The sequence below is a fragment of the Ischnura elegans genome, chromosome 7, assembly GCF_921293095.1.
Source record: "Ischnura elegans chromosome 7, ioIscEleg1.1, whole genome shotgun sequence".
In the NCBI taxonomy this organism is placed as follows: domain Eukaryota; kingdom Metazoa; phylum Arthropoda; class Insecta; order Odonata; family Coenagrionidae; genus Ischnura; species Ischnura elegans.
In genome coordinates, this window is record NC_060252.1 from 33,893,219 (window position 1) to 33,906,245 (window position 13,027).

Genomic DNA, 13,027 nt, shown 5'->3' on the forward strand with positions numbered 1-13,027 from the left:
ATAATTCGGAATACTCAATTTGATTGATCTTCTTCAATATATGATAGCATAGGCGGATCCAGGGGGGGGGGGGGCATGGGGGCACGTGCCCCCCCCAGACCCTCAAAAATATGCAAGATTTTTAATACGCTCTCATTATCATTGCATTCGTTTTGTATGACGAGGTATCCTTGTGCCCCACCCAGAACAAAATCCTGGATACGGCCTTGTATGATAGTATCAAATAACTGTTTTAGTGGAAATCTTAAGATGCATAGGAATTATGTGCATAGCATGGAATAAAGAAATGCTTCTCATTGCCATGATACCAAATATTACGACAATTACGGAAAAAATGTAACTAAACCATATCGATTAAAATGATATCAATAGGGTGGTTTCTTATTATTTTTTTATTGCCTAAATCGAAAGATCATTACGCCTGGAGTAAGTATTTCACGCTTTTAGATTTTTAAATGACGATATCTATTTTTCGCGATTAAATGAAAAGTGAAAATTTTCAAGCGCGCGAAAACGTGACGGCTAAGTATGGATAATGGGAAAACTCCGTGTGACGTCGTTCTGGTTCCCGCTGCCGCAAGTGAGGTGACCTTGGGGCGAGGCTCTGAGCGCTGATACGACGCAGGATGCTAGCAGGTAGCAGAGTACCCTGCTAGCTTGTATCGCTTGGCTTAAATATTGATTATTAAAACCTTATCAAACGAAGAAAACTTTCCGACCTTAGCCAGTTTTAATAGGTGATTATTAAGACATGTTTCACTTAGCTCTGTGCCTCATGCATGCATTGGTAATCTCAGACGATGTGAAAATCCTATCTACTCGTATAGAAACTAGGTTCCTGTGACGTCACGTGAAGTGGCATCGCATGGGCGCCAATCTGGCCTTTTTCAAATGAGGATAAAATTGACCCTTGCCATTCGTCTCAACCGGTATTTCTAAAACCAAATAATTTGTATATTATGAATACATAATGGTGGGTAACGAATCGCAATCAATGCCTTCCATTTTTTTATGAAGGAAAATACCCTATTCATAGTAGTACTACCAAAAATCAAGTTTCAGTTTTCAAAGATGGAGAAAATCGAGATCGAGTCATGATCTTCGAGTTTCGATCCAAACTCAATATTTAACTTCGATCTTTACGATTTCGTTTGATCACAGCGGTCTATAGTAACGCCATCCATTCCATATAAAAGACTTTTTTGTAAGGCCGGTAAAATTGGAAAGGCTCACTCAAGTTCATCAAAAACGCATCTCAGTCATTTGGGCTTTCTTAAAAATATTAGTGAATCTGAATGGTTGTGTTACCAGCGATGGTCCCGAAACTTAAATGTACGTGTATTTGTCAATTTTTACTAAAGATAATTTAATCATATATTCTAATTATTTTTTTGGGATTTCATTCTACTATCAAATGTGAAATTTTATTATCAATTGAATGAATAGCAAATTTTTTTGTACGAACCGTACTTTTTTAAAAAAGAACCGTCGATTTATTTCCCTATAAATCGATCCTTTGGTCCAAATTTCTATTTTGTGGAAAAGTTGAGCCGAATGGTTCCAAGCGGTGAAACCAAAACTTTAATACATGGTACTTCCCAAACCTACCCTTCCCTTACCCCCTCCACCAAATAATACACCGCAATTCACGACACCACTTCTCTCACAAACTATCAGCAATACATTGTATACTTCACAGATTATGATTGATTCCATTGTCGAATTACAACAGGATGAAGGAGCTAAACACAATCAAACTGATTGCATCCAATAATGGGTACTCCGAATGTCCCCCTTTTCTCCACCTCCACTCTACCACCCCTCTAACGCCTTCAAGGGTATAAATTCTATGTACTGATACTTGTAATTGCCAGATGATGATACGCTGTATCGAAACCGGTCGCAAATATATTTTATTTTGTGAAACAGCTAAGTCTTTTCTTAACCTTTGTGCATCATGAAGGAGTTTCACCATGTTACGCCAACCACCATCGCATTTAACATGAGCATTTGTAAATTTTTACTGCAAATGATTGAACTATCCATTTTTATTAGTTTTTTGGGATTTCTTTCCACCAATCAAATATGAATTTTGAGTGTTTATAGGTAGAATTATAAACATGCATGGTACGAATCGCAAGTTTTTCCGAAGAAAAACTCTCGATTTTTTCGATTGGTCGATATTTGGCTCATATTTCTATTTTTTGTTGAAAAGCCGAGCTTCTTATTTCGATTAAAAATCGCTTGTTCGAAAAATAGATTGTTCGAAAAACGATTGATCGAAAAACGATTGATCGAAGTATCGATTTTGACCGACATTGTTCTATCACTAGATTGGGTCTTACTTACCACCCCGATGCCCTCGAGAGCGAAGACTGCCGTGCTGAAGAAAGCGGGTAGGTCTGCGACGGATGTGAAGTCAGGTCGGGATGAGGTGGGTGGCAGGTCCCTGAGGACGTAATAGAGGACTATCGCCAGGGAGATGATGATGAGAACGTTGGAAATCAGAGAGAGTGGCGCCAAGTGCTTGAGGTTACGAATCCAGCAGATCACCATGATGGGCAGCAGCACGACTGCGATGTACGCGCGGGGCTCGATATGAGTACCCGTCCATTGCTCCACCACCTGCGGAATAGTGAAACGAAGTGGTTGTTATCTATCTATCTACATGCAGCAGACTCCCGATTATCCGGCTACGGTATATCCGTGTTGCGGATTATCCGTGCATGATTTTTCACTCTCGCGCAATTTTTCCGCGATCTTTATAAAAAATAAACTCGGACGCAAAATCACGGGATTACTGCATTTGAATGCTAGGATATACCGGTCTTGTTATTTTCATTAGAATCCCCTTCGTAAACCGGAAGCGATCGCGCGCTAGCTGCATTCACGGGAGCTAGTGCGATGCGCATCACACTCCGTGATCACGGATGCACGTCCCACAGCAGTTGCAACCCAGGCAACTTGTGCGAGTTGCGACCACGTGGCGTGGTGAAAGTGTTGTTGCAATGATTTTGAAGCATTCGTGCAAACCACATTTTTGTATCCGTGATTACGCAGCCGCGGATGCGTGGTTTTCGACACCAGTTCTTATAAGGAGCCGTAATAATGCGAGTGCAACTTTGTTCTAGCTGCCAAAAAGATTGCGGACTGGCGAAGAAAGCTCTCAATGAATCCAGGAAGCACTCTAAAATGGCAGAATAACTGCATAAATAATAACATATAGTTGTTTTACGTAAATTATGAACATTTTAAGATATTTCAGTGAAAGTTTGGGTTATCCGTGTTTTCTGATCATTAGTGCCGCCGCTCCCCATCATTAGCCCGGATAATCGGAAGTGTGCTGTATATGTATAAAAGGGGATGTCTATTTGTTTGTCCACTGTGCGTTTCATTACGGCTGCACGGTATGCTGCCAAAGTTCGTACATAGGTGTATCTTGCACTCCCAAAGGCCGTGGTGCTACTTTTGGTTGCATAATTTTTGTTGTTTTCTCATTACCGTTTGTTATGTCACGGCATACAACTTCTGCGGTTTACCATCCTACCGGGTCGGCACATTCAAAGGAAAAACATAAGTCAAAGGATACTGCACTAAGCTACTTGTTTTCTCTTGGTGCACACCTTTTTGCCGGGTCGTACGTTCGCTCGATATTTTTGGTCCGTGCACATATGGACGAGCATAACGAACAATGGTGTGGAGCGGGGTGTAGCAAGCTGATCGCGTGCGCGGTATATCTTCGGAAATCACTCTTTCCATTGTCTGCCGGCTCACCGTCTTATTTCAATTAGGGAAAGAGGGTCGGGGTTGGATCAATATGTCAATGCATTAGGCTTTGAATTCCTTTCAAAACTTCAAGTAAAAATGTACCATACATTTTAGATTCAGATAAACCCCCGCCACACGCCTTGCGGATTGCGGGATAGTAGGCATATGTAGTTGTATCTCAAGATAACTCCTCGACGTCGTTGGCCCAGACTGAGCCTTTTACGAAAGCATTCTGAGATGTGATCTCATGATTCGATCAACCTGTAAAGTCAAAAATATTGTGCAGCATAAACAATATCACCTACCTCACTGCCAAAAAGGGCATTTCCCTCATTAGAATGTACTCAAAAGCCCTGAAATCCATTCTGTCTTCTGACGCCTTCATCCTTTAGTCCCAACAAACATTTTCAGTATCCATGACTAAAACGCAAATGGTAATTTCCACACTATTTAATTTTTACACTTAACGACCGACCATGGTTTTCGACACTTTGTGTCATTTTTCCTTGGAGATGACACAAAGTGTCGAAACCATAGTCTGTCGTCAAGTGTTAAATTAAGTAGTGTGGTAATTACCATTTGAGTTTTAATCATGGATATAGCAATATTCCACAAAGTTAAGCCTGAAAGGATTTTATATAAACATTTTCAGCTTTCTTTCTCCTCTCTCTCCACTTTTCTTTGATTACTGAGTTAATCAACTCTCTTTCCCAAAAACTTGGGCCTGCCTCTCAGTCGCAATGATGTTTGAAATATACTCTAGCGAAACCTGAGATTTGATGTTCATAGAGAAGCGAAGAACACCCAATGGGAGTGTTGGCCCGGAGATTTTTCTCCAGGCATACATGTCGCGGAGGGGGCGGTGGAGAAATATAGCTTCGGAATGTGGCACCAACCTGCTGCACGTTGCTGGCGATGAAGACGACGTAGACACTGCATCCGCCGATGGCCACGATGGAGACGGCAGAGGAGACGACCACGGAGGCCGTAAATCCGAACATGCGGAGGGGCCTGGGGCCGTTGAGGAAGGCAGCCTCGGCCGTTCCGCCGTAACTGAGAGAGGGCAAACGCATCATCTTGCACAGCTCGTGAGATGTCTCCACCTGCGTGGCGAAAGGGAAGATCACGAATATTACAGAAGGGATCCTCAAATTGGTCTCTTAAATTAGCGTCGTCACTCACCGCGCATTGAACCCATTCTAACCCAAAGCTGCTCCTCGGAGAAATCAAATTTGAAGAGTTTTTATTTTGAGAACTTGAAAATTTTGCACTCATTCATAATTATCGTGGCAGCTAAATATTTCGGCATTAAGCTTTACTCCACAAAATAAGGTATAGTTTAAATATTCCCTAAATAGAGCTGTAAATTTGCGCATTTTTGATGTTGCTTAGAAGCAACATTGGGTAATATTGGGTTAACAATTGGTTTATGAAAGTCGCCACTCGGGTCGCTGACGGGCAAATTCATTCGAGTCTCACGGGGAAATAAGGTTAATTAGGGGTGTCAACCTATATTTATGCACAAATGATGTGATTTGTCAAATTCATTACTTTTCAATTTTATTCCTCGCAATGACAAACATTATGCTGCAAAATATTTAATGAAAGTGGAAACAGAAATTAGTCCTCTATGGGATGGAATAGGGTAGTTTCCTTCAACAAATAAAACGAAAGGCACTGATTACGATTCGTTACCCACCATTAGTGTATTCATAACATACAAATTATTTGGGTTTATAAATCCCAGTTTAGACGAATGGAAATGGTCAATTTTGACCGTATTTGAAAAAGGCCAGATTAGCGACACTCCATGTGACGTCACGGGGACCTAGATTCTGTACGAGTAGATAGGAGTTTTACATTGTCTGAGATTACCAATGCATGCATGAGGCACAGAGCTCAGGGAAACATCTCTTAATAATCACCCACGATCGTGCTGCGCCCGCTCCCAGCGGGCTTCCCCCGCTCTTTTCAATGCAAGTCCACAGAGGGATAGGCGCGTTTCTAATTTTAAAATGTAGAAAAAAAAGCAGGGTTTTATGTACAAATTTAATTGCAATGTTCATGTACAAATTGAGGTCAGAGGACCTCTTTAAACACAACATCGGAAGTAATTACACTATCCTCTGTTAAACGCACATTATGACTCATACTTACGTATCAACAGGAGACTTGAATGTGGAATAAGCCGCATTTTGATAAAACTTATTTAAAGAATGCGAGATATTGTTGCAAATGAACAAATGTATCAGTTTGTGCGCCGTTAACGTCAGGAATATTTACAGTTTTTTTTAATTATTTCAAAACCAATTGTAGGAAAGAATAGCAATGTTTAGGAAGTAAGATATACCGTCGCATGTTCTCTGATAAATTCTGTGCATTTTTGTACCTCATTTGTAGAGTTTGGTTGCGTATAATTTGAGAAAAAGGTATCTATACAGTAGAAATAATATTGAAGATTAAAACTGTCTATGGTCGGAATGTTTCCTTCGTTTGATAAGGTGTCCTTATTTAAGCCAAGAGCTACCTACTAGCAGCCTGCACCGCAGCGGCGCACATATCCTCGCCACAAGATCACCTTAAGCGGCGGCAGCGGGAACCAGAATGACGTCACACGGGCTTTTCCCCGCATTCATACTTAGCTGTTGCGTTTTCGCGCGCTTTAAAATTTTCACTTTTCATTTAATCGCGAAAAATAGATATCGTCATTTAAAAATCTAAAAGCGTGAAATGCGTACTCCAGGTGTAATAATCTTGCGATTAAGGCAATAAAAAACAATAGGAAACCACCCTTTTATCCAAAATTTGACGTCAAACATCTTAAGGGTGTTCTATACCTCCGCGAAAAACGGCTCTGCAGACTTCAGGTTGCTCGCCATTTGCTCGCTTATTATACACTCTGGAGAGAACTTGTTTTGGATATGGTTTAAGCTAAGATTATTGTTCTCGGCAAGCGAAAAAAAAATATTAGAAAAGCATTTGTTAATTAGTTATTGGCGCTGAAAAACACAATAAAACGCCTGTTTTCTCGATGTAATTCTACCACGTAGAAAACGCGATTTGAATTTTTTTTTCGGGAAATGAGAACATTCATCCTTCTTCTTGGAAATAAGATACGTTTCATCAATGTAATATTTGTAATAACCACGCTATAGCTCAATTTCCCAAGCGTGTTTTCTCAACGTCAAGCGCTTACGATCTTTTCTTCCATGGCGCTGCTGTATGATCCCCCACTCTCGGTGAAAGAGCTTCTCACCCCACAGCAGTCTCTCTCACTACCTCCCCTCCATCGTCTCTTGCGTCCCCTACATGTTTTTTTCTCTATGCTTTCCTCGACCTAAGAAGCCCGTCTGACCCGTGGTCGGGCCCCAGCAGGCCAACAGTTTTTTTCGTCCGAAGCCCTGTGTTCTTGTGTTGCGAGCGGCATGTTTGAAACGGGGCTAGCGCGAGTTTTCAAGTTTTCTGTTCTTATGCATGGAAAGTGAAAGGAAATCAAAGAGGAAGCATATCTTTTGTGGGAAGGTGGAAAAGAAATACTAGGAATAATGGTGAATATATTAATCCTTTTTAAGTGTGCTACATTATTAACAGTTAGTATATCTTTAGACAGGTATTTTCATCCACGTAAAATCTGCAAACACGTGATGCAGCTAAGAAATAGACTATCAAATTATTTTAACCATTTTAGTCATTACAAACCTGCAACAATAGATGCTATTTACACTGCAGAAGGAGAAACAGCTTTAAAGTAAGTACCTCTCGATAATGTATTGGCTATGACTATAATATATTAATTTTTTGTAACCAAGCATTGAAAATAAGATCAATATAGAGAATATACTGCACATTATCAATTAGATTCTAGGTTACACCATTGCCTTTTAAGTTCTTGCTGGCGCTAACCAAGAATGAATATTTCACCTAGTAGGTAATATAACGTGCACATCTTCATTTCGTGTCTAAATATTTTCAAAAGTAACCGTTATATCATCAAAACACGATATGAAAAGTATCACGTTGTTTTATTTGTCTCGCATTTCCGACATATGTGTTTCTCGATAACTTGCAACCGAGGGAGAAAACTTCGAAAAGTTATTTCCTTATAAAAATATTCTTATTTATTAAAATTACTATTATTAATCGTTACCTGAGTCACCCAAAAGAAAGAATTTGAACTTGAACCACCATATCACTAAGCAAGGGTTGATGTTTGGTCGATGTAATACAGCGATGACGTCTAGATGACCGAATTTAATCGTTAACTATCTCCTATTTGCGTAAGTATGCTTGTGGTATGCAAAAAATAGATACACGAGATCCAATGAACCTGCGAACCAGTTTTACAAGTATAAGACAAGAATTTTACTTGTGTAGCAGGAGTGACGAGAAAACAAACAATACACACGGATAAATCTAGAATGTGGGATATTTATTTCGCTTGAGTGAAGTAATGCAAACTAACTTCGCGTTATATCTCTCACCAACAACCTGATTCACGTGCTGCTCATCTGAGCTATTGATTCTCTCAATGAATGGTTCTCACTACAGGTCGTAATGAACCGAAACTCTGATGATGAATGCAACTTTTCTCAGAAGTGGGCGGCAACTTCCGCGATTTTTCAATGCTAATTTTTGTGAGAATGACTGAACGAGGTAGTTAGTTATTTTTACCCATCCATCGACCGAATTATTAACTAAAATTACGATTTCGTGCCAGAGTAAACGACTACATTGCGATATAAATATGCGAGACTTCATGTAAAATACTAGTGCGCAGGATCAGGTAGACTCATTATATTTAACTGTTGAAATTATTCGGTATAATAATACGTATAGAAATTTATGACAACTGAATGTAATTTCATTAAAATTTCTTTAGTTTAGAATGATACTAACATCACCGCAGAGCGGTTGTAGTCATTGGGAAGAAACTAAAATTTCTCAGGAGCATTACCCGATCAATTTTTCTCTACCCCTCAGTACACTGTATGACCCTTCCGGGATGGAATCCTGCATTGAAGTCGGGTCTTGTACTTGATATGTTTCCCATTTTTTAATTGCGTAGGGAATTTTAGTTCTTATACTCCACTATTATTTAATATGAATGAGAATACATATATACCAAGACTGTTATTTGCCACGAAAAAAAAAACATTTCGCTTATGTTAGCCGCGATTCAAACCCAGATCCTCCCGATTGCCGGTCAGTTACATTACCAAATAATTTTTTTCTAGGCGAATCTTAGACACAAGTAAAAAGAGTCATTGAAGAGTCAGTGAATTTCATATTCAAGGAAAAAGGTGGCTTCGTGGTATAAGTGGTAGCATATTTGACCGGCCATCGGGGATATCCGGGTTCGAATCCCAGGTTAGTCAAATGATTTTTTCATGTCGATTATCATACTTATTTACCTATGCACTAGTGTATTTAACTATGCACTCGTGCGCGTGACTGCGTACAAATTTGCTTGTTCGATGCAGTACTTTGTATGAGTGAGAGCACAAAACCTTTTGCATGTGACGCTGGAATATCCTCTTTTACGAATAACTCTAACCACTACACGTTAGATAATTTTTAGTTGCCGTTCCATGCTTAACAACTTTGTTTGGTAGAATGATTAATGATTTTCAAACGCTCTTCATAAAAACATACACTTAATTCAACTTACAAATAAAATCCGAAGATTCAAACGTAATGGAGCGGAATTTTTCCATATTGAAAGAAGCTAGCAATTTTCCATGATTATAAGAAAAGTTAATGTGACCTAGATTTCAATGTTATAACACCATCTTCAACGTACAAATTGTGTGTAATTCATTCAATGTATCTTCTTGGGACTAAGTTATGTCTGATTCCGAACTAATGGATTCGACTTTGCCAATATTTGGCCCGCTTTAATTTCGTAGGGGATAAATTATTTCTAATGCCTTTACTAATTTACTTTGAAAAACTGCGAGAAATATTCCTCCTTCCGTTAATTATGTAAAAGATAAGGAGCATACGATCGAAATTCATGGAAAAAGGTTCCGCGCTAAATGAAAGGATAATTATGGTAAAGCTAGAGATTAAGCCGGTAGATACCGTAGTAGAACGTGTTAACATACCTACGACGGACTACTAGGATGAAGAAGTTTAAGGCGTATATCAAGATATCACAGCAGTAATCAAACAGGTAAGAGGTGAAGAAAACCTTATAATTTTAGGTGATTGGAAGGAGAAGGATTTGGGTGTCAATATTAACGGAGAGAAAATAGTATGCTACGATTCGCTGACGACATAGCAGACATAGCCGAGACAGAGAAGAATTTTAAGAAGACTTTGACAAATATATAAAGGAATATGGCCAGATATCAGTTGAAAATCAACAAAAGGAAGACTAAGATATTAGTACGGAGCAAAAGAGAGGAGGCTAGGACAAACATTAAGCTAAGAAATCAAAAGCTAGAAGAGGTGAAAGCGTTTTCTTACCAGGGAAGCCGAATTACCAACGATGGACGAAGCAAGAAAGAAATAGTCAGTAAAATAGCGCTGGCAAAGAGGGCTTACTACAAAAAGATGAATCTTCTTACATCTGAGAATACAAGCATAGAAGTAAGGAAACAATTCATCATATGCTACATATGGAGTATGATTCTCTAAGGAAGTGAGGCTTAGACGTTGATAGCAGCAGAGAAGTCAAAGAGTGGAAGCATTCAAAATGTGTTCCTACCGAAGAATGATGAATATAAAATTGATCGACCGTGTAAATAATGAATGAGTGCAAAGAAAGTGGGATAAAAAATAAATCTTCAAAAAACCTTAAGCAGAAGACGGGACAACTTACTTGTCCACATTATGAGACCTGATGTTGATGCGTAGTTTTCCGCGGCATTGTCTAGATGATGTCTCCATGTTCCTGGGCTTCACCGCGTGGATTTTTCTTTATGACGACAGTTTCTCCGGTATTCCAACCGGCGTCTTCAGGTCGATGTCGGGATTCAATTTCTGCTGACTTATATAGTTCATTTTTGGCGCCAATTTTTCATGCTGGATGCTGATTGGTCCACCTTCTTTTCTCTCGTATGACCCTCTTCCACGAACTGTGGAGAGGGTAGCCGTCTTCTCTATTCATGTTTTCCGGTGTCTTGAATATTTCGATAGCCTCCTTTATTAGCCTGGGATAATATTTATTTTCTTTTGCAACAACTGTTGCTTCGTCAAACAGTATCTGGTGTCCGGGTTCGCTCCATGCATGCTCCGCAATGGCAGAGAGCTGAAATTGCTTATTTTTTGTGGCCCTTCTGTGTTCCTGGATGCGCACTTTCATTGATCTACACGTCTCTCCTATGTAGTCTTTGCCGCATGAACATGGCACCTTATAGACACCTTCTTGAATGTCGTGCGGCAAAACGTCTTTTGGACCCGGTAGCACATCGCCAGTCTTGGTGACACAAGTGAATCTTGTTACGACGTTGTGCTGTCGTAGAATCCTAGAAATCTTCTCTGAGGTGCCAGATACAAACGGAATTACTGCGTGTGCCCTTGCTTCCGTCTGATCCTCCTTCTCATTGGTGTTTTGATTAGATGTTAAAACGTCTTCGTTTAACTCCTTCTTTCTTCGATTTTCCGCTTCAGCGGCCCTTTTCAGGACCAGTTGTCTACTGTAGCCATTCCGTCTCAGTGTTTTTACGAGTAGATTTTTCTCCGATGATATGGACTCGGCGTCGGAGATACCGTAGGCTCGTCGCATTAGTGAGGAGATCACTGAGTGTTTCTGAGCTGGATGATGATGGGAGGCTGCGTGAAGATAGCGATGAGTGTGCGTCTTCTTCCTAAAGACAGCGTGTCCCAGTTTTCCGTTTTTCTTCTTTTTGACTAGGACGTCCAAAAATGGGAGCTGGTTGTAGTCCTCTACTACCATCGTAAACTTGATAGCAGGATGTTGGGCGTTTAGATGCCGGAGGTAGTCTTGTAGCCATTTCTCTCCATGCGGCCAAATAACGAAGGTGTCATCCACATATCTTAGCCACAGTTTAGGTTTCTTACTGTAGCTGTCCATGGCTTCCGCTTCAAATTTCTCCATAAATAAATTAGCCACCACTGGTGATAGTGGAGAACCCATGCTCGCCCCCTCCGTTTGTTCGTACATTTGTCCGTTCCAGGTGAAGTAAGTTTTCCTTAGGCAGAACTCCACTAAGTTGGTGTAGTCTTCCGGGAACCCTTTTGTTTGTAGTCCTCGTATTATTTCCAACGAATCGTCTATGGGCACGTTTGTGAAGAGAGATTCAACGTCGAAGCTGACCATGATGTCTTTGTCCTCCATTGTCACTCCTTGAAGTATTTCGACGAAATGCGCTGAATTCTTCACGTGCGATGACGTCTTCCCCACGTGTGGCTGTAGATGCCTAGCGAGATATCTGGCGAGATGATATGTAGGTGCGTCTATTTGACTCACAATGGGTCTTAACGGGATGCCTTCTTTGTGGACTTTAGGTAACCCGTGGTGGTTTCGGAGCGGTCGGAAGAAGGGTACGTAGCTCCTCACGGGGGATGGAAGATTTCTTGATAATTACCATTAGTGATTCTCATAAAAATCACCACCTGAATCCGAATATGACATCCTTTTTCCTCCATCACCCACCATTTTTGGGGGGAAGGCCCCCCTCTAATTTTCATCAATTTTGCAATAATTTGGAGGAATGAAAAAGATTATTTTAGAATTTATATTTCTTATTTGGCTTTTGATAGGTGAAAAGTTCTAAAACATGATAATTAATGGTAAGGATGTACATTTAGGAGGATTAGTTTCCGTTAATGACTAAAAAAACACTTTAAAAATCATCAACCTTTCCTTTTTTCGCTTTTTTTGACTTATTTTCTTCATATTTCAGCTCCCATTTCATCTTACTCTACCCGAAATATCCCAAAATGATGGAAAAATATATAAACGGCTTTTATCAGCAATGATAAAAATATTTATGAACACGACAAGGTAAAAATAATAAAAATGTGTGCCAATTTTTCAGAAGGTACGCTACCACGCTTGCGCCCCCAATGTCACACGCGCATCAACAAAGAGAAAAATAACAAATGTGAAGAACGATAAATAACATAAGTAATTTGGAATTTGATTTCCTTTTATACACTGAGGTAGAAGTTTCTCATACATAAACCAGCAGTAGGCCTATTGTACATACCAACATGCCCGCATTCAACTTCTCTGAAAATCTCCTCTCCTTTGGTGATATCTTAATGGAACCGTTCCCAATGTTAATTTTAA

At 39.9% G+C, this 13,027-nt stretch overlaps 1 protein-coding gene across 2 annotated transcripts in view; it reads right to left on the reverse strand.

The window, feature by feature from the left end:
* The window catches only part of LOC124162667 (proton-coupled amino acid transporter-like protein pathetic), a 57,100-nt gene that overhangs the window by 11,995 nt on the left and 32,078 nt on the right, over positions 1-13,027 (reverse strand). For both annotated transcript variants that reach the window (XR_006865644.1, XM_046539264.1), the window contains exons 4-5: positions 4,665-4,871; positions 2,350-2,625 (exon numbers count right to left, since the gene is read on the reverse strand). Coding sequence is in view for 1 of the 2 variants with exons in the window: in XM_046539264.1 (XP_046395220.1) it covers positions 2,350-2,625; positions 4,665-4,871 (483 nt within the window). In the remaining variant the exon portion in view is untranslated. The remainder of the gene's footprint in view (positions 1-2,349; positions 2,626-4,664; positions 4,872-13,027) is intronic.